This window comes from Periophthalmus magnuspinnatus, chromosome 6, assembly GCF_009829125.3.
Source record: "Periophthalmus magnuspinnatus isolate fPerMag1 chromosome 6, fPerMag1.2.pri, whole genome shotgun sequence".
Classification (NCBI taxonomy): Eukaryota; Metazoa; Chordata; class Actinopteri; order Gobiiformes; family Gobiidae; genus Periophthalmus; species Periophthalmus magnuspinnatus.
The window spans coordinates 4,605,378-4,628,191 of record NC_047131.1 but is presented as its reverse complement, the minus strand read 5'-3'; the positions used below and the strand labels follow the sequence as shown (position 1 = coordinate 4,628,191).

Here is a 22,814-nt window from a genome sequence, read left to right as displayed (position 1 = left end):
ATAAATTGATCACGGTGAATAATTAGGATACTAGGAATGCGTTAGGAAAGTGAGGTGAATAATTAACCACTGCAAACAATTTTAAAAGAACTAGTTTGGTAGAAAGTCTCTCATTTCCTTGTATTTCTTCAAAAATGTAATATTTGTCTTAAGTCATTCAGCCAAACAATCATAATTAAAGTGTTTGGTAAGGTTTATTGTAATGTTCTACACTGCGTAAAATACACACATGTACAGGTCAGATCTGTGGAGAGCTGACCCTGCTCACAGAACTAATTCAGTGTTACAATACAAATGTTTTCCAAGGCATTTTTGAGCAATAAAAACAACTAAATAAATGTTTGATACAAGTTTACTGCCAAACTGTGAAACATTATAGTAAAGCAAGAACATCCCCATGGATACAAGCAGACTGCAGAATCCCCATCAGAAAAGTTACGCAGTACACCTTTAGTTTCAATAAAGGTAATTTCAAATTAGTTGTCAAACAAAGTGGCACAGTCACTTCTCTCAGTTAGTTTGCTCTAAAATAAAACTCAGAATGTCAAAGTTTAAAATGTGCAGTTAATCCTCAGTAATACATGTTTTTACATCGCCTCCAGTCTCTCGTTGACAGATTTGAGCTCAGATTTCAGTTCTGTAAACGCCGTGTCAACTGAAATGTGCCAAAAGAACGTCACTGTAACGTCTGGACCTAATGTGTCTTTGCCGTGAGCCAAATGCAGTGAGTAATCTGACAGATAGAAGTTTGTTTGAGCAGAAGGCTAAACATGGAATGAGTTATAGGCCTGATTTGTAAAAAGGGATTTGGGAACAAGCAGCACTTTTAAGTGGTTAAAATTCTACATTCACTTGCTACGAGTTGTGTTTTTAGATACAACATTTTATCCATGGGTTTCAGAATGATAAAAAATGTTAAAGCAAAATGCCATATCTTTCGAAAGGGAAAACAAACCTGAAACCCATGAAGAGGTTGTGCTCCAGAATTTTAACGATGTTATGATTTCAGATGAAGGCTGCAGGCCTCTGTATAACTCTGTGGGAGATAGAACCAAACTTATGATTCACAAATGTTGAACCCTATTATTTGTTTTTCGATTGACTCCACAAACTTGCCTTGTCAATCTTAGCTACAAGTTTGTTCAGTTGACATCAAGTCCTTGATGTTGAGTTATGGAAGCTATTGTGCAAAATTATTTCACATTAGTTTATTTATACTGACAGAGAAGACGTTGAACTTTGTGCCAGTTTTTCTTTGATGTGGATAGGCCCAGTAATTATAGAGATATTAACCATAAACCAGGTCAAGAAATCTACAATCTGACAGTTAAACACCAAATTACACCCCTGAACTCTGACCTGTCCTCCAGCTCAGTTTTAAATAACATTTTATTTTAGATTTTTTTTGTACTGCTGATAAATCTCTGGTTAGAATAGTTCTTCTCATGGCTGACATTTAATACAATAATTTTCAAATGGAGAAACAAGCAATTACAATGATGATATGCTGTAACTGTCTAGGACCACTGTGCTCTGTCCATGGTGCTGAATCATCTGAAGAGCTTTGTAATAGTGCACTCACATTTGTCCTGGTTTGGTGCTCGTCTGAGACCACTTTAGTCCTGATGTAGACTTGGTTTGGTCCAGTTCACGGCAAGGTTTAGTTTTTGGTTTAGTCGTGTGTGTGTGTGTGTGTGTGTCTGAGTGTGTGGGGGTGTGTGCGTGTGTGTTTGTTTCTCAGTAACTCATATATTAAATGGATTGTATCATTTTTCATTTAATAAAGTAAAAGTTGTTTTTCACCAGTGCAGATATATTGTAAAAGCAGCTGAAACGGTCAGTATGACACTGGTGTGTACTGTCTGCATCTAATTTTAAAGTGTTTTATCCTCAGTGAACCAGGAAGTCTGCTGTTAGCATGCTAGTTTTTTGGGCATTACTGTGGGAACTCTACTTTCAAAACTTTAGACTGAAAATTTAGAAAAAGACGTGGAAAATAATTAGGTGCTCTTGCTTTAGGAAAGTGAGTTGAATAACTTTGGACTGCCGCAAACCTTTAAAAAAAATAGTTTCCCATTTTTTAGACAGTTAAAATCAGCTGAGCGCCTTTAGTAACACATATTTACCCATTTTAGACTTGATCAGACTGAATACTTTAACATACAAGATAACTTGATCTGATTTTTCATACATTTGCAGTAACAAGCGGTGTAGTATTTATGTGTTAGTGCGCGTTAGTATTTTCAGGGCGCAGCTTCTCTTCTGCACAGACTACACAGGAGTCCAAGAGGAGCCCAAAGTCATTTCCTCTAAATTGCTATTAAAGCCGTGCTAATTAAATGGGCCCACAGAGGAGCGCTGTAAAGAATAGGGAAACGGCACAGGCGTTTTAGCTTCACTGTGAGGGAGACACAGGACGGTTTAGCATTTTCACTTGTAATTAAATAAACATGGACTTATTTTGATAAACTTAAAGTTTAAAGGGGAAGGGCTTGTAATAGCAGAGGATTGTGGATTGTTACAAAATTGTAGTGTTTTGTGAAAAACTATTTGTAAAATAATGGATATATCACTCTACACCTTCATTTGATAGAATACACAGCCAGTTTATGTCTTTATTTCATTTTAATCTGCTCTTCTTGCTGCCTTGCATTTTTTAAATAGACTTAATCATTTGCATATCTCCAAAACTGAAATTGCAGAAGCATCTATTTACTGCAGTATCTCCAGCCAGGACTTACATCGTTATTATTTACACACATTTGTCTTTGAGACTTGGGCATTTTTTTTAAATACTTTGCACTAATAAAAAAAAACTAAATAAAAAAAAAAACTATTTATTTAAAGATTTCAAAAGCAATAATAATAATAATAATAATAATGATAGAATGCAAGCTATTTTCATTAAATTGGCCACAGTGAAACGTTAAGCTGCTGATTTTTAAGCCAGATGCCCTTCCTGTTGCAAACCAGCCAACTATCTAAAGTGTAGTATACAAATTAACTAAGCTGCACTATGCAACTTTTGTAGAATGCAAAACAAAGACAGCCTCATGGAAACAAACAGGTTACAGATAATCCACCTGTAATATTACCTTGCCTGCCTGTAAACAGGTGTCTCCATGCTGCACAATAGGCTAAAGGTTTCTGAATGCTGGCAGTGTTGCAAATTGATTTCAAAGTGACATGTGGATTTGAGCTGTCACACCAGGCCCACACTTGTTAGACCAGAGCCCAGGAAACAAGCGCCGATTCTGGGCTAATTCTGCTGCCGCGGGGGTCCTTCCTATGTGTCTCTGCAGACTCTTTTAACAAGGTCTCTCTAATCTGTGGAAGTAGACAACACAGGGGGGCACTGCACTATAGGAGGTAAACCAATTAATAAACTCAAACTTTGCTAACCAACTACCTCCAAAAAATACAACACAAAACACAATAACCTAAAACACACATTATATAAAACTGATTAAATTAAGTAATTAAATTCACACTATGTAACTGTCTGGAGTTGGCCTATTGCCTGCATGATTCTTTGGGAATACTTCGGAACATTCTCCATGGAGATTGATACATTTTATGCTATACTGTGGAAGATTATAGCCAACAACAACATTTCCATGGAAACATGCAGGAAGCCCAACTCCAGACCAAATAAGAGACAGGTTTGTGGAGATGCAAGCCTGCTCACGGGAAAGATGCACGTTTTTCTATGTTTTCAAACAGAAAATTATTTTAGTCTATTTCTTAGCTAAAAAGTGACACAGTCGGCCTTTAAATTGTGTTAGTACAATTTGTATTAATGCAATTTTTAATACATTGTTAATGCATTCGTTTCAGCCAATATAGCATTTTCAAAACAATAAAAGGTGGCATGGTGATCTAAATATGTTATATCCATCCATCCATCCATTTTCTTCCGCTTATCCGGGGCCGGGTCGCGGGGGCAGCAGTCTAAGCAGGGACTCCCAAACTTCCCTCACCCCGGACACGTCCTCCAGCTCCTCCGGTGGGACCCCAAGGCGTTCCCAGGCCAGCCGAGAGACATAGTCCCTCCAGCGTTTCCTGGGTCTTCCCCGGGGCCTCCTCCCGGTGGGACATGCCCAGAACACCTCCCTAGAGAGGCGTCCAGGAGGCATCCTGAGCAGATGTCCGAGCCACCTCAGCTGGCTCCTCTCAACGTGTAGGAGCAGCGGCTCTACTCCGAGCTCCTCCCGTGTGACCGAGCTCCTCACCCTATCCCTAAGGGTGCGCCCAGCCACTCTGCGGAGGAAACCCATTTCGGCCGCTTGTATCCACGACCTTGTCCTCCCCCGGCCCCTGGCTGCACCTAGAAATTCTGTCCATAAATATAATGAACAGAACCGGTGACAAAGGGCAGCCCTGGCGGAGTCCAACATGCACCGGGAACAGGTCTGACTTACTGCCGGCAATGCGAACACAGCTCCTGCTCCGGTCATACAGGGACTGGACAGCCCTTAGCAAAGAGCCCCGGATCCCATACTCCCAGAGCATCCCCCAAAGGTCACCACGAGGGACACGGTCGAATGCCTTCTCCAGATCCAAAAAACACATGTGGACTGGTTGGGCAAACTCCCATGAGCCCTCGAGGACCCGATGGAGAGTATAAAGCTGGTCCAGTGTTCCACGACCAGGACGAAAACCACACTGCTCCTCCTGAATCCGAGGTTCGACTATCGGTTGGATTCTCCTCTCCAGTACCCTGGAATAGACCTTACCGGGAAGGCTGAGGAGTGTGATTCCCCTGCAATTGGAACACACCCTCCGGTCCCCCTTCTTATACAGAGGGACCACCACCCCGGTCTGCAATTCCACAGGTACTGTCCCCGACCGCCACGCGATGTTGCAGAGACGTGTCAGCCAAGACAGCCCCACAACATCCAGAGACTTGAGGTACTCAGGACGGATCTCGTCCACCCCCGGAGCCTTGCCACCGAGGAGCTTGCTAACCACCTCGGTGACTTCAGCCAGGGTGATGGACGAGTCCGCCTCCGAGTCCCCAGTCTCTGCTTCCTCCTCGGAAGACATGACGGGGGGATTGAGGAGATCCTCAAAGTATTCCTTCCACCGCCCAACAACATCCCCAGTCGAGGTCAGCAGCTCTCCACCCGCACTGTAAACAGTGCGGGTGGAGCTGCTTCCCCCTCCTGAGGCGTCGGACGGTTTGCCAGAATTTCTTTGAGGCCATCCGATAGTCCTCCTCCATGGCTTCCCCGAACTCCTCCCAACCCCGAGTTTTTGCCTCTGCAACCGCGAATGATCCTGGGAGCTATGTTGTCGGGGGCTTCATGCCCCTGGTAGGGTCACCCATGGCAAACAGGTCCAGGGAGACGGGACAGACTAAGAGTGGTTCAGAAGCCCCTTATGAAAAGAGTACAATCAAGGCAAGCTACGTCGCCCGGACCGGCGTTACCGGGCCCCCACCCTGGAGCCAGGCCTGGGGTGGGTGCTCGACAGCGAGCGCCTGGTGGCCGGGCCTTTCCCCACGGGGCCCGGCCGGGTCAGCCCGAAGGAGTGACGTGGGGCCGTCCTCATGTGGACCCACCACCCGCAAGAGGATTCGTAAGGGGCCGGTGCATGAAGATCTGGGAGGCAGTCGAAGGCGGGGGCCTCGACGACCGGATCTCCGGACATGGAGACTAGCTCTGGGGACATGGAATGTCACCTCGCTGGGGGGGAAGGAGCCTGAGCTTGTGCGGGAGGTTGAGCGTTACCGACTAGATATAGTCGGCCTCGCCTCCACGCACAGTTTGGGCTCTGGAACCCAACTTCTTGAGAGGGGCTGGACTCTCCATTTCTCTGGCGTTGCCCGCGGGGAGAGGCGGCGAGCTGGTGTGGGCTTGCTCATCGCCCCACAGCTCAGCCGCTTCGTGTTGGGGTTTACTCCGGTGAACAAGAGGGTCGCATCCCTGCGCCTTCGGGTCGGGGACAGGTCTCTCACTGTTGTGTCGGTCTACGGGCCAAACAGCAGTGCAGAGTACCCGGCCTTCTTGGAGTCCCTGGGAGGGGTACTAGACAATGCACCGACTGGGGACTCCGTTGTTCTCCTGGGGGACTTCAACGCCCATGTGGGTAATGACAGTGACACATGGAGGGGCGTGATTGGGCGGTGTTTTGTTATTGGACTTCTGTGATAGTCACAGTTTGTCCATAACAAACACCATGTTCGAGCACAAGGGTGTCCATCGGTGCACGTGGCACCAGGACACTCTAGGTCGGAGGTCGATGATCAACTTTGTTGTCGTGTCATCTGACCTCCGACCGCGTGTCTTGGACACTCGGTGAAGAGAGGGGCTGAGCTGTCAACCGATCACCACCTGGTGTTGAGTTGGATAAATATGTTATATGTTAGCAGTTAATATCTCAAGTGTAATTTTCTTTCTTCTTATTAAAATATATTGCCACATTTTACTATTAAAATATAAAAACTAAAAACCCACTATAATCTTGTGGTATTACGCCTCTCTATCTTTATAACTTCAACAGACATGACACTTTTTACTCCCATTCCTCTTATTAATGTGTGTGTCACCAGACTTGGACCATGTAGCATACGTCATGCCCAGTGCCTCCTTTGTAACAGCGCTCTAAATGAGGCAGAAGTGAGCTTTTGAGTGGACTTTTACAGCTAAATCAATACAAGCTTCACGCAGTCACCAGATTTACAGCAATACAACTCACTGCATAAGACTGCGGAGCATTATATCAGCAGGTTCACTTGGTAATTTCAATGTAATGGAGGCACATTAAGATGACAGAAACCCAAAGGAAAGGCACTTCTCTTCCAGTGTAGGGTTTGAGTTAAGGCAGGGACTTGTTCAAAACAGGGTTGGGTGTCTAATTATGGCCAACTGGTTTTGTAAGACTATCCCAAATACTTGTGAGGCAGCTGTTGTGCTACTTTTTCTAATTATTCAGCTACTATTATGGCATTTCAAATTGATTTGCTGAGCTTTGGACTTTGTTATGGTTGTTTAACACTCAGAACAACAGGGTCCACCTAAGGCATGTGAATAAGAATGACTATGTTATTAAAGGAGTCTCTAAGGATAAATAAATGAACAAACGCTTATAGTAAAAGAGTTTTTAAAAGACAATTTAGTAAAGCATTTATTTACTCAATGCTTTTACAGATCCTTTTAGGGAAACCATTTGCAAACTGTATTAGCTTCACAGATTATCTTCTCTGATAAGATTCCATACTGGGTTAATGGGGCTTTTTTATTGTTAGGTTGTGTCAGATCGATGTAGTAATTTAAAGGTGTAATATGTAACTTTTCTGGTTTACTGGGATTATTATTGTTGTATTGTATCAGTTGCATAAAATAGTTTCAATATTACCGTTTGTCACAATATCTCTCTGTAGCGATATATCGTGCTTCAAAGTTTGTGTGCCAGTCCAATTTGATCATTATTTGTTACAGAAATCAAGTTTTCTCAGAGTTTAGACATTTTTTTTCACCCAGACGCGAGAGTCTCCTGACCTGAAAATAGTGAGCTGCATGTCTGAATCGCTCCGTGAATGAGTTTGGCCATAGAGTCTGCTAAAGAGTGAGGGACTGTGTAGTAGGTGAGGGGTTAGGGGCTAGGATGGACATTCGGATACAGCTTATGTGTGTCTTTTTTAAAACAGGGCTGAAGCTTTAATAAAAGTGAATGTGAATGCACGGAGCAGCACCAGAAAAGGCCGACGTTCCACAGTGTGAAAGTAGAGTAGATTTATGGATGCAATGAAAGAGGACATACTTAGTTATAACTTAATGCCATTTCTCCTTTCGCCCTCAAATCCACTCAACTTTTCAACAGATGCTCATCAAAATGCAGCTGCTCCAACTCGGGGATCAAAACCTATTACATTTGACTTTTAAGCCCTCCATGAATTCATAACTGCATTAGGAGTGCCCTCGTTATCGCCCCCTAGTGACTTCTGTCCTGCCTGTCACACTGCTGGAACCTTTTTAATATGGATTTATTAACTGACTGACTTTGTGCCAGTGATGTCCTGGAGTAGGTCTATACTTAGTCCTAGTTTTGTCCTGGTTTTTTGCCTTGAATAGTTTCTGAGTTAAACTTGGCTTAGTCCTCTTTGATACTAGTTTTGTTTTGTAATGATTTAGTTCACTTCTTCTCGGTTTAATCTTTATTTAGTTCTGGTTTTCTCAAAATGTAAAACTGCAAGGCATTGTTTGAACTGAATACAACTCTGCAACAAATCAATATCTAATCGCAAAGTTTGTTTGAAAAACCACAATTACATATGTTTTTGTAATCATGGCGCCCTAGTTCAATATGTGTTCATTTTAGTCCAGGTTTTGTGAATGTGTCTTGTTCGCTCCTGGTTTATACCATAGACTGTAATATACAAATGGACATAGCTGATGTGATAGGAAGTGTGCATGGGCGCACTTCTGGCTCCATCGAATCTGGCTCCAATTCACTTTACACTGAAAAATTGTAACCCCTCTCTCGTATAACTGCTGTAGTGAGCCTTGTCATTTTAGTCTTAAAATGTTCATATTAACCCACTCTGCATGATCTTGGTGTTTTTATTTCACTATTGTGTCTGCAAATCAAGATATGAACATTAATAACAGATGAATTAGTCACCTTCTTTCCCCGCGCTAGTGTTAGCAACAGTTTTGAGTGACAGTGTTGCTAAGAGCCCATGCGGTTCTAAACCGGTGGTGCGGGTTGGAAGGGGCGTTACCTTCATCAGCCTCGGTCTGGATTAGCTCTTTGGTTGCTATGATACTCCTGGTTGGAATTCCAGATATGGAACTCTGCTCCAAATTGGCCCATATAACTGCTCTAGCCTCGGTGAGCTTCATTTGAATGGAGCCAAACACTGTGGGTGACGTCTCACTCACTTCTTTATACTTTGGTTTATACCAAATGTAAATGTAATTTAATCTTTTGTTTTTCAGTCATATTAGTGATTATCTACACGTTAGATAATTAGGGATCTGAAGGTCTGCTTTCATTTTTTTTGGTACTGCATCCCTTTTCTTCTGCTTATCGAAGGCCGGGTCATGGGGCAGCAGTGTTACCCTGCTGTCCCCAGGCCTTGGGGTCCCACCTACAGCTTCATCAGTGGGACCCCAAGGCGTTCCCAGCCGAGAGACTGAGGAGGAGGCCCCGTTGAAGACCCAGGGCATGATGGAGGGGACTGTACTTAATCGATGCCTGTTTTTTTCTTCATAGTCGTGCCATTTTTCAGCACATATACCTGTATTAATCATTAGATGCCATTAAATATTTATTTGAGGGAAATTTCAATTTTAGCATGCATTTGTGGTGACACTGCCAGTAACTTTCTATTTAAAGCACTTTGGGTGTCTTGAAAGGCGCTGTACAAATCCAATGGTTAAAATGGTTAATGTCCACATTTTTGGTACTGCACCTTAAGGGTATCCAGTCATAATGTTCTCACTATATCGCACAAAAAATGACACTTTGTAACTACATTATGTATATTTTCCTCTATCTATTAGACAAAGAAAATAAATGGTTTGAAAGGGAAGTTAAAGAGGCATTTGTTGTTAGGAAAGACAATCCATCCTCAGACCTAAATCAAAACAAGGAAAACAATAGTGCTAGCCAGGATGCTAATAGGTGTAAGGGCACCCATGACTCAGGCACAAACAAATAGGTGTGTTAGTTTCAATGTAGTTCGCTCCTCCCCTCAGATAGATACAGTATAATGCAGTGCCCACCAGCGAACTGACCAGAACTGAAGAAGGGATTTGGATGAGCAACAAAGCATCTTCACTCCAAAACTTTTGTGCAATTGACAGAATAGATTTTTTTCTTTTCCTATCTACATTAAACATAATTGTCCTCTAGAAGTGAATTATATCAGATTTATAGTGATTTCCCTATAGTTTGTACTTGGTGTTAAAGTCTGACAGTCCTTACCCAGCCTGTATGACTAAATTGTCATAACTTGTCAAAAATGAACAAATATGACTTTAGCTCGTAAACTTCCATCTCATCCAGACCAAAATGACAGAACATATGAGGGCGTTGTTTAAAACTTAAGTTTTGACATAAAATCTTACAGGTGACAATGTACTTGCTTTTCTCTCCCTGTCAAGTCTGAGATGCCAAAACTTGGGAATAAAATGTCACTCAAATTGGTGGGTTAAGAAATGTCGGATGGATAGAACTTTTGAATAATTCATGCTGTGATGTGATTGGTCGATCACAGCAATGAAAAAAGTGAGTGGGATTTTGAGGCTAAAGTTTTGACAAGCCCCATTCTTTGGTTCGACAGGCATTTTTCTGCTATTTGGTAAATGTCAAGTTGAGAGAAGTGGCTTGTCAACAGAGTGCAAACAGGGCTCTTACAGTTTTTTGTAATATGCCACCTCTCCTTTTCTCACACCATCTGACTTCATGTCTTCTTTCCCTGTATCTATAAATCTATTTGGTTTTCCTCTAGACCTCCTGTTTTTAACCTCAACATCCTTCTACTCATATATTCATTGTCCCTCTTCTGTACCAAGTCACTCTGGAGTATAAGTCACATTTTTTGCGGAAATTTATTTTACAAAATCCGAGACCAATAAAAAGGGAAGTTATAATAATAATAATAAACTAGAGAACAACAGGCTGAATATCAGTACAGCACGCTAACGTAACACATTTATATTTATTCAGCTACATGAAGCATAGACAGAACTGAACAGGTGTCTGGTTTGTTAAGGTAAGACATTAACAGTTAAGCATATAACTAATTCATAAAAAACAAGCTAACAAGTTTACTCTGGAGCTCACTCCAAATCACTAAATCATCATCGGTGTCGCTTCTGAACAACTCCGCTAACTCCGGAAGTAAATGAAGCACCGCTCCCGAAGTAGATGGATGTCATACTGGTACAAGCCTCGAATGCCTCGTGTAAATGTCAGTGTCACAATAACAAAGATGTGAAATTATACATTTTAATAATTTCACATATAAGTCACAACCCTGGCCAAACTATGAAAAAAAGTGTGACTTATAGTCCGGAAAATATGTTAGTTACTGTCCCTCTTCACCATATATTCATTGCCCGTCCTCTGTACATGCACAGGAACACAGTGCAGTTTGGATAAAAGTGACTAAACAATACATTAATAAATTGATTGTGGGTAAAGTTTTGCTCAAGGGCACAATGGCAATGAGCACTCATTGGTCAAAGCTGGGATTGAACCGCCAACCTTCCTGTTAGAAAATTAACCTTTGCTCCATGTGATCCACCATTGTCCCTATTGTAAATACATCCTACCAACTATAATCCTGTGAGCTTGTTGAAACCTCATTAAATGTACTGTACATGTTTTTTTACAGTCTTAAAATCATGAACAAAAGAATTGCTTACAGAGTGGTTTTGCCCCCTTTTTAGTTAACCAGTCAATTAGCAGGACATGTCCACCAAGAATTTCTTTGCTTGCTTAAAGCGTTAATATCTGTACTGAGGCAAAAACAACTGCAATTCTACTTCCTAATGCAAAACATGAACCATTGTAGAAGCACAGGCCTAGCACACTCCCCTATTGACTCCATTAGATTGTTGTCACTGGTGTAGTTGAGCTAATCTCCCCGGTTCTCACATTTGAAACCTGTGCAGTCTCCAGTACTCATCCATCTCCCTCCTCTCAGCACTCCTGGCAGCGTGGCTTTAGCCTACATGCTAACCTCCCGCTAACCTCCTGTGTCCTGTGATGGATGGCCCTACAGCGAGCGGCAAGGGTCATGCTCTCCTGTTTGTGGAGCTGAGTTTGACACTGAGTGAGACGAATGGTTTGTTTTCTGCAACGTTTTTCAGGTCCCTTTTTACAAATGGGACCTGAGGTGTTTTTTCTTGAATGATTGCTTGTAAGATTTTTTGCTAAAGATTAGTTCAGAATCAAAATTACAAATAACTGAGAGGTGGGAAATATATCCAAAAATGTAATGTAAATGTAAATATGTTAATTTTAGAGATGAAATAGGTGCGACAGTAGCAATAGCTGTCCACTGACCCAGAGGTTGGCGGTACGATTCCAGCTACCACCGATGAATGAATGCTGGTGTTTTGTCCTTGGGCAAGACACTTAACCCACCTCACCCCCAGTGTCTGTGTACACTGGTGTATGAATGTGTGTATGAATGTGTGTGTGAATGGGTGAGTGGTTCCTTGATGTTGCAGTTGAGTTGACAATCTTTACCTCACCATTTTTTATTTACTTTATTGTAATATTTTTGCTAATTGTTGCAGTGCTTTTGGAACTACAGCTTCTCAAAATATGTAACCTCTTTTTTCTCATGTGTGCACAGTCTTGAGGCAGTTTTGTCTTTGCCCTATGGACAGAACAACAGCACAGAACAAGGCTGAATCATTTGGGGAGAATCATTTTTCTGACAAGCATTGCCACTGTGATTAGATTTGGGGTTTATATTTTAATAAAAAGATTCAGTTCACATTTAAACACATCCAGAACTATCACAAAAAACACATTTCAGAACATAATAATAAAGTTATGCAAAATAAGACAGAAAATTTAGTTGTTTGTGGAGGAAAAAAATGGTACTTCAAAAATTGCAGTCTTTGCGATTTGCTCATTTTGAATTTGATTGCGATTAATCTTGCGGTCCAAGTGCAAATTCCTGAGACAAAACAAAACATCAGCTGAACTGTTCTTCCTGTAACCATAAGGTGGATGCTTCACACACTTCTTGCTGTCAAAATGACTGCAGAATGTGTGGACCGTGGAATGGATGTCATGGCGATCATTTAAACATGAGCATTTACAAATCCACCCACTTTGGTCACACTGTTTCTGGCAAGGTTGTTCTATGCAAAGTACAGAATATTCACAAGTTTGAATTCAACTTATTCAACTTAATACCAAGATTTGTTGACATTATATATTCCAACCTGGTCTATTCTCTCCCACCTCCCTTATTGTCTCCTTCCTTACTTTCTTATCCCACCCTCCCCTCTTTCACCTAGCCTCTCTTTCTTTTGCTGTTATATGTAACCTGAACAAGAACGCTATCAAGGGGACTTGTTTTTCACCCCCCCTCTACCTCTATCTCTCTCACCTCCCTCTCTTTCTCCCTCAGACTTTCCTCCCACATTTGTTCTCCTCTTTCTCACCTCCTCCCTCATTGTTCCCTCTCTCCTCTTTCACTCACTCATTCTTTCTCCCCTCCCCTCTCGTTGTTTTTTACTGATAAGCTAATGTCTTCCTTTCTTTCACCTATGTCTTTCTCTCTCACACACATATGCCTCTTGTCCGTTCTCCTCTCTCTTCCTTACTCCCTCACTCTTTTTCTCTCTCTCTCTACTCTTTCTCTTACCCCACCCTCATCTATTTCACCTACCCCCTTCTCTCTTTCTTTCTTTCTCTCTTCCTCTGTCTCTCTCCCTTTCTCAGCTCTCTCACCTCCCTCTCTTTCTCCCTCAGACTTCTCTCACTCATTTGTTCTCCTCTCTCCCCTCCTCTCTCTCTCTCTCTTCCCTCTTTCCTCTTTCACTCACTAATCCCACCCTCCTCTCTTTTACCTACCTCTCTCTCTGTTCCTCTGTCTCTCTCTCAATCTCTCTCACTTCCCTCTCTTTGTCCCTCAGACTTCTCTCACTCATTTGTTCTCCTCTCTCCTCCTCCCTCTCTTTTTATTCTCTCCTATTTCACTCACTAATACCACCCTCCTCTCTTTTACCTACCCCCTCTCTCTTTCTCTCTTTCTCCCTCTGTCTCTCTTGAGCTCTCTCACTTCCTTCTCTTTCTGCCTCAGACTTTTCTCCCTCTTTTGTTCTCCTCTCCCCTCCTCTCTCTCTTCCTTCTCTCCTCTTTCACTCACTAATCCCACCCTCTTCTCTTTTACCTGCCCCCTCTCTCTTTCTCTTTTTGTCTCTCTGTCTCTATCTCGATCTCTCTCACTCTCACAGCTTTTGTTCTCCTCTCTCTTCCCTTCTCTCTCTTCCCTCTCTCATCTTTCACTCACTAATCCCACCCTCCTCTCTTTTACCTATCCTCTTTATCTCTTGTTGTTATTACTTGTAAGCTAACATCTTCATGAACGCTATCAGGAGGACTTGTTTCATCACTGTCGTGTGTCTTCACCTCTCTCTCTCCCCCCCCCCCTTTCTCTCTCTCTCTCCCTTACTCCCGCTCTCTCTCTCTCTTTCTCTCTCGTTGTTTTTACTTATAAGCTAACATCTTCATGAACACTATTAGGAGGACTTTTTTCATCCCTGTTATCTGCCTTCACTTCTCTTTTTCTCTCTTTCGTTCTCTCTCTCTTACCCCACGCTCCTCTCTTTCTCTTACCCTCTCTTTCTGTCTCTCTCTCTCTCACACACACATACACACGTTTTGTTCGTTTTCCTCTCTCTCCTCTCCCCTCCTCCCTCACTCTTTTCTCTCTTCTTTCTCTCTTACCCCACTCTCTTCTCTTTCACCTACCCCCCCACTCTCTTCCTTTCTCTACCAATGTTGTAATTACTTGTAAACTAATGTCTTCAAGAATGCTATCAAGAGGACTTGTTTCATCACAGTTGTCTGTCTTCACTCCTCTTTCTTCCTGTCTTTCTCTCTCTCTCTCTGTTCGTTCTGTTCCCGTTCTGTCAATCACGCCTCTCTCGCTGCAAAAACCTGCTTCCCCCGAGTTTCCATAGCAACCGGCCAAAGTACTGCCATCGTCTGTGCTGTTACAACACATCTGACAACTGTACTGTCCAAATGGTGTTTAACATGATCTGTCAAAGGCCGAGGAGGTTTTTCATCAGATAAACCTTTATGTCACGTGAACAAGTATACTATGCAATGCCAAATATTTGAAAGTAAAAACACTGAATTGAAAGGCCTATATCCGATTGTGTAAATGACTATGAATATATGTTATTTATATTATTATATGTTATATATTATTTTTTGCAATAAATGTTTTACCTGACCAGCCAGAAACACACGCTCTGACAAAACTTTACAAAGACGAGTGGGTCTGGAAGCGTATCCTGTCTCCCCGATTCCAGAGTGCGTGATTGACAGGCCGATTAACCAATCAGAGACCAGACGCATGGTTCGTTCGTGTCAAAACAAACGTCACGGCTTACGAGTAAAAAGTGGGAACAAATAATGCAGAGGATTAAAATCACGATGGATTTCTACAGAATTAACAAGCAAAGCATCAAACTCTTATTTATTGCAGGTAAAATCGGTTATATTTTTTGTTCTGGATGTCACAAGAAGATTTAGAGACACGTGATATGAATTAGAGGCTGTGGTTGGACTTTCCCACATTAGGACGCTCTATGGTCCCCTCCCAGACCCTTCTGGATTTGAGCAGATTGTAGAAGGCACTTGGCTGGTCAGGCAAATGCATTTTAATGACCAAAATACAGACCAAAAATCTGTAACAGTTTAATCTATGTATTAAAATTTGGTGAAGACCGTTCTAGGGTGTAGTGAAAGCACTGTTCATTGCTGTTTCCAAGGGCGATCCATCGTCATATAAGCTATCGACCCTGCAAATGAATGCCTAAACGTTGTAGAACCATGTAGAACCATGATATACATAATCATTTTGTAGAATCACTCTCCCCTTGTTCTACATAAACACGCTTATTTGAGCTTTGTGTATTTAAAGTAGTTGAATTGATACTTATGCAAACTTGTTATAAGGGTCAATACGCGTCACTTAATTTCAAACAGAGTCCTTTGAGACTTCCATTGATGAAGTGTTTCAATTAAAAGTGTTTTTCTGTGGACTGTGGACCTGTGTAAGGAGCTCTGATTACTCTGGTAATAAGACACAGCTTTTATGAGACCTTGCCTTTGTCAAGTTTGTCCTGGTTCAGTTCTGGTTTACTGTAAATCTGACCAGAGGCGGTGCAAAGCCAATATTGCTCAAACAAGACTACGGTTAGATTGAAATCAATATGTGAATCTAAAGTGGGACTAAACGCCTAAACTCTGCCCACAACCACTTTGCAAATTGAGCCGCTAAGCTGGGCAGCGCCTTGGGGACTAAAGAGAAGAGCAATGGGCGGGGTCTTGAGGTATAAGAAGCGGTGTAATTGGTATCCACACTTAAAACTCCAGGTGTTTGTAATCAGAAAAAAATGACTTTAACCAGGGCACTAATATGTGATGTCACATAGTACTTGAAATTACAGTAGTTGCTCAGTTTTTGACACAAATTTTTTTGACTGTTTTTGAGCACAAAGCTGCAAATGTACCTAGTTTGCACTAAAATTGCCCCAAAAAGACTAGGACTAGTAGACAACACAGTTTAGTAGTAAAAAATGTTATTTACTCTTTAGTTCCTTAGACTCAGGGATGAGCAGAGGACGGTGTGCTCTTCTGCTTCTTTTTTTTCTCTCCAAATCCTAAAAACAAATGCACAGATTGGATGAAAAATAACATGATTTTGCTCCACAGAGAAGCTGCACAAATAGAGCAGTGAGGAGAGAGGGACCAGGTGCAGACAGGAGCAGACAGGAGCAGACAGAGGGAGCTCACTTCCAGATGGCACATAAAAAGTCTCTCCTTTCTAACTTACCACCAGCATAACCATTTCAAGTATAGAAAATCAGATAATAATTAATACTAAAACTAGTATCAAAACTAGATACTCAGAAATGAACCTTTCCTGAATGGCTTTTGAGTGATGTTGAGCTGTATCTTTCACAAGTATAAGACGCATAGACTAGTACACACCCATGGACCACTATGAACCTACTGGACGACGGAGGGATATAAGACTCCCTGATAATTTAAAAGAAAGAACCAGTGTGGTATAGGGATCTTTTTCTATTTATTTATTTCTTATTTACCTAAGCCTAAAAATTGCACACACACATTAAACAACACATTAGGCGACATTATTAGCTCTGTTATGTAAAAGAGACTGCAACTAAGGATTATGAAACTGACTTGTCTGCAATTAGTAATATATTTAACTTGTCAATTAAAACCAATTATTTTCAAGTGCCTCTTTTTCCATGGAGTTGAGCAAAATCTGTCTTGCCCCAGTACAAATATATTGTATAAGCAGGTCTTGAGATCAAAATGACTCCGCTGCATGCTGTCTACATCTAATTAGAAAGCATTTTAATCAAGGAGTGCACTTTAGCATGCTAGTTGTTGTTAGCTTTACCGTCATGGAAAATCTGCACTTGTCTCTTTTTTGAAAAGTGTCTATAAACTCATTGCAGTGAATGAATAGGATGATGAGAATGCGTCAGGTGAGGAGTAACACTGGACCACTGCAAACCGTTTAAAGTGAAATTAATCCTGTTTTTGAAGTTTTTAAGATGGGAACAATCAGGTACAACACCTTTAATCTAATACATATGCAACATTCATGAACTCACTGCAAACTAATGATGAACTCCACTTGACTGAACTAAATATATGCGTTTCCTTTTAGCCGGACACTATCAGAGCCCCAAACCACCTCCACTCTCACGCTCTGGTCACAGCTTTTGTCTGCTTTAATTAAAAATCTGACAGGAAACAGTGACAAAACACGAGCTCCCATTTATAACAGTGGCATATCTGCAGCAGTGAGCCCCGTTTCACCACTCAACTTAATCACAAGTTTGTACGGCAAGCGACAAGAGACATAAAGATGGATGTGTCAATGTGATTACATCTGTCAGCGATGCAGAGGGGGCAGTGATCACCTACGAACAACATAGGTGGGAGGTTTTCAGGACAGAGTAGGGAAAAAGATGGGGAAAGTAAAATGTTTAGACGACTACCAGTGCTATGGAGGTCACAATGTCAAATTGAAATGTTTATTTTCGATTATTGATTATATAAAAGGTAAAAATGAATAAGTAAATACAGTATTCATAATTACAGACACTATGACCAAACACAGAAACCTAATTCACTTTTAAAGGTGTAACCCATTTGTCTCCATGGAGAGATGGTTTGCCTGGAATGTTTCACAGTATGACATTAAACTAGTCTATCTCCATGGAAACAAGTAGGTGATGCAATCAGGCAAAGTTTCAGGTTAGATCTGTTGAGAAGCAAACTTGCTCACAGTGTACATGTTTTATTTAACAAAAAAACACCTGTAATTGAGTAAATAGATAAACATTCCAGGCATAATTATATCTCGTTACATCAAGCAAGTTGCAGACTAGAAAAGTTACATGGTAAACCTTTAATTACATTGTCTAATAGATCTCCATTCCTCTCGTATGTGACTGTAACTTTAGGAAATCAGAACTGATGAAAAGCAAAGTTAATGTTACATAAACAACGATAAAAAGCAGCTTATAGTCAGGTTTACTTTTGTATAGAACGATTTCAAATTATTATTTATTCAAATGTAAACAAAACAGAAGAAAACAGCGAAAAAAGGACACATTTTTGTGCTTAAATTGTCAATATTATTATATATATATATTTAGTTCTTACAATCATATTGTGATCAGCAAATGTACAAACAATGTCAAAACTTCTCCTTCCACTAACCATTTTATGAACAATAAGAATTTACTTATCTTTTCCTATGTGGTCATTTCTTATAAAAACGGTGACTTTTACTGTCCTCGATGGTGCCACTGTTTTTTGCGTTCGATTAAACTCATTCTTTCAGATTTTTAAGAGTCTCGTGGGAAAAATGCATCCTTCAACCCAACGTTTTACCGCCTCAATAAAATGACAAGAAAACATTTTAATCAGAGAAAACCAACATTGAATAAAGTCAAGGTCGCTGCTGCCTCGATGCCCGTCTGCTGCTGTAAAAATGGGGAGATTTCTCAGATAATGTCGCTCACATAAAAGAGGTTTCATAAGAGCTGTCTTCAGGGGGCTGTTGCCGTGGCGATGGTTTGCAAAGAAACCAAAATGGCCTCCACAGTAAACTTCTTTGGATTGATTGCACTAATATCCCGATACCGTTTATTTATGTGTTTTTTATAGTTTGAAAATTGTGCAGCACTTTGGAACTCACTTTTTTCCATAAAGAGTGTCTGTGAATTGAATGGCTAATTATGATGTTAAGATCAATTAATATGGCTTAAAGACAAGAGCAATACAATAATAATGATTGATTACTACCAGGACCCGTTGGACCCAACAAACTTATTTTTCAAACTGCAGCAGTTACTGTCTGTAACTGCTGCAGTGAGCCTTTGGTTTTAAAATGTTCGTATTAATCTAACCTATTTTCGCTATTGTGTCTGTAAATCAAGATATGAACATTAATCACAGACGAATCAAGCGCCTTCTTTCCCCGAGGTTATTCCCGCTAGCGCTAGCAACAGGTTTGATTGGTTGCTAAGCACCCACTCCGTGCTAAACCAGTGGTGCGGGTGTGAAGGGGCGTTACTTTCATCAGCCTCTTTAGATGCTATGATACTCGTGGACGGAATTCCAAATATGGAACTTGGCTTCAAATTCGCCCCTGCGAGCCTCGATGAGCTTCATTTGAAAGCCGAACGCTATAGGGGACGTTACACTCTAGTATGGTATTAAACTATTTTGTATTTATTTAAATTACTGTTTTATTGCTCAAAATTACCTTGAAAAACATGCATTCTTACTGTGAGCGGAGTCGCCTCTCCACAGGTCGGACCTCTGACTTTGCCTTTTATCACTGGCTTGCTGGCCTGCCTACTTGTATCCATGGAGATAGACAAGTTGAATGTCTGTGGAACATTTGGCAAAGCTATAACATGTTTGGAGACAAGCATGTGATGTACCCTCCACCCAGAAGTTAGTTTCTATTTGAAATATATTCATTTAGTGGCAATTTTTAAATCACAAATTTCTCCAATACAAGTTTTTTGGACAGTATGGAAGACTATTCTGACTATGCAAACATTCAAACTAAATCCACTCTTTTTCTTATGTAGTGGTGTTTGTTAGCACACGCATAAGCAGCAGAATTGTCTGGCAGAGTGGGAGACTGTGATGGTAAACACACTATAGCCCACCTCCACACAGCGACAGTGACAGGAAGCCCACACAAACAGTGCAGTAATGAGGCCAGAACAGACCCAGGGCTGAACCAGGACTAGACTACAAACCTGTCCACTTTTTGAGGAGAGGGACTGCCTAAAATGCAACCTTTGTGACATTGACGGCAATAACAACCTGTCAGACACTTTTAAATGGCCCCATAAACACTATTGTTTATATGCTATATCACATTACATATGTTTAGACAACTTTTGGGTTTTGGAGGGACTTGGGAACTTTGGATCATGATGAAACAAGAAGTAACAGTAACAGCATTTGGGGGTACAAGCAACTTACTTTTCCTATAGATTTTTTTTCTTGTAGTTTTGGTCTCATCTTTTAAACTGCTAGTCTCTTAGAAATGTTATTGCTATGTCTGGAATGTTCCACAGTATGCCATTAAACTATCTTATATTTATTCATTTAGGTGTAGCTCAAAGAATATACCTTGAAAAGCATTCATTCCTACTTTGAGCACGGTCGGCTTTCCACAGATCTTACCTGTGACTTGGTTGCTTATTTAGCTGATAGTTTGTCAGGCAAACCAATATCATCTCCATGGAGACAAGTGGGCTGACTGTTGTGAAGTGTTTTGCCACTTTTTTTTTTTTTGGTTTTGGGTTGACGTGTTGTTGGCAGTTACTCTTCACAAACAGCCTCTGTTCCTGTGACCCATGAGAGGACAGAGGCTACGAGCTAACGGAGCTAAGTGCCAGCGTTAGCAGCTAATTGGCGTCATTATCTCGTCCAAAACTGAGAAGGATCAACAGGGGGCAGCGAGTGGGAGAGAGAGTGATACTGAGACATAGAGAGGCGATAGAGCAAGAAAAGTGCTTTCAAATGGGCCATGGAGGAACAAAAGGGATAATCTTTATGGACGTTTCACTTTTGGATCAAACAGAAGTGCAGCGTCACAACACTTAAATACAGCAGTGAGACAGTGTTTTCTCTGTGGTCTGCTAGTAGTGATTCACACATTGTTCTGACTTCTTTTCTTTCATCACCCGACTTGTTTATCAATACTTTAAACTTTAAATACTCCCAAACTTTTCAGGCTGGTCTCCCTGAAAATAACAATGCAATTAACTTGCAATTCCCTCTGCAAAATCAACATGAAAGTCACTAAATCAGATGGAATGTTATTTATTTATTGGGCATCATTTCACTGAAAGATATTAATAATTATTAAATACAGTTTGACCATTTCTATTACATCTTTGAAACCAGCTCCGTGAGCCTCAGTGTGGGAAGCACTGCTCTAAAAAGTAAACTTTTGACAGTAGCGATGTTTATCAAAATGCTTTCTACATTAGTTTATTAAAAATGACAAAATATGCAGAAAAAACATTTAAACAAATATATTTAGTAAATGTTACACCCTGAAGCAGTGGTTAGCTTATAAATGGAGCCCATAAAGCATTCATAAATGCAGATATTACATGTTACAGTTACCTACCTACTGTTATACATATCTAACACCTGTCTAATTTTCTTTCTCCAGCTTCCCTGGTATAATCCCAAAGTCAGCCGAATGTCTTAGGTCTCATCCCCAGAGAAAAAGGTGTGCAGGAGGCAACTCAGCTCGCTCCTCTTGATGTGGAGGAGCAGCAGCTCTACTTCAAGCTCTTTCCAAATACCTGAGATCCTAACCCTGCCTTAATCTCTAAGGGAAAGCCCGGTCACATGATGCTGGACTGAATAGATCAAAAACTGTGTAGATTAGACTGGTTTCCAAGGATCAGACATTTTAGCTACTCACTGTCTATGCATTATTATTGTTCATTTTAAACTTATGTCATTACATTTCAATAATTCCACATGCAAGTAGGGTTCTCAATAGGGATCCTGAAATTAGTATCAAAGTCAAGAATTAATTTATAGGTCAATTTTGGACCTTTTTGCAATTGTCTTTTTAACTAATATAAGACCACATGATAATATTAAATAAAAAATAAGTAAAATCAAGTCTGAAATTTTAGTATTGCATCAAGTTTGACAACCCCTGCTACACATCTTTCAAAATGTCACCAGTGAAGTCCTAACTCTTGTTTATAGTGAAAGCCCTTTCACATAGATCTCCTCTCCTTCACACAGAGACAAGCAGACTTCAGCCTGTGTTTAAGGCCTGTCACACCCATTGATCTGAACCAGAGCCTTCAGAGCTTTAATTACAGCACTAACACATAAACTTGTCATATGCCAATAGTGCTTAGAGATGCTTAAGAAAGGACCTGTTAAAGGTAATGGGGACCACGGGATTTGTGGGACATTTATAGTGATTTTAGCATTAGCTTCATTAGCGCTGCCTCCACAAATCACAGAAGAATCAAGAGAAGATGCTGACTTACAACAATAAACAGGAATGTTAACGAGTCTTGAGAACCAATTAAAGGTCTACTGTGAAACTTTTCTGGTACAGGGTTCGCCACCTGCTTGTCTCTGTATTTTGGCTCTAATGTTCCACTTTTATTCTTAAGTTATTTATTATCTATTTCCATGGAGACAAGCCAAGTTACAGGTCAAATCTGTGGAGAGGCAAACTCACTCACAAAAACAATGACTGTTTTTTAAGTTTATAACTGCCTCCGGTCTGATTTTAACATTGGGCCAATGATACTCAGCCTCTTTTATCACGCCTTGGTAGATTCACTCTGTTTTATCTTTTTCTCTTGTGGTCTGCTTTGGAAGCCTGACTCTGAAGGACAAGAACAGACTGAGTCACATTATTAAGTGATCAAGCAAAGATTCCCCCTCTCAGAAGAGTTCTTCTCGCTCCCTTCATCGGTTCCTGGTCCCCAGCTGCCAAACAAAATGAAGTAGGAATAGTTTGTCCTCTCCTCAGT

General features: G+C 41.0%; 1 protein-coding gene across 3 annotated transcripts in view; it reads left to right on the top strand.

Moving 5' to 3' along the window:
• Positions 1 to 22,814, top strand: part of immp2l (inner mitochondrial membrane peptidase subunit 2) — a 94,320-nt gene that overhangs the window by 22,074 nt on the left and 49,432 nt on the right. The window contains exon 4 of one of the 3 annotated variants that reach the window (XM_055222509.1): positions 22,660 to 22,720. The exons of the other annotated variants lie outside the window; for them this stretch is intronic. Coding sequence (XP_055078484.1) covers positions 22,660 to 22,705 — 46 coding nt within the window. The 3' untranslated portion in view covers positions 22,706 to 22,720. Of the gene's footprint in view, positions 1 to 22,659; positions 22,721 to 22,814 lie in introns of those variants that run through there. 3 annotated transcript variants of the gene reach the window in all.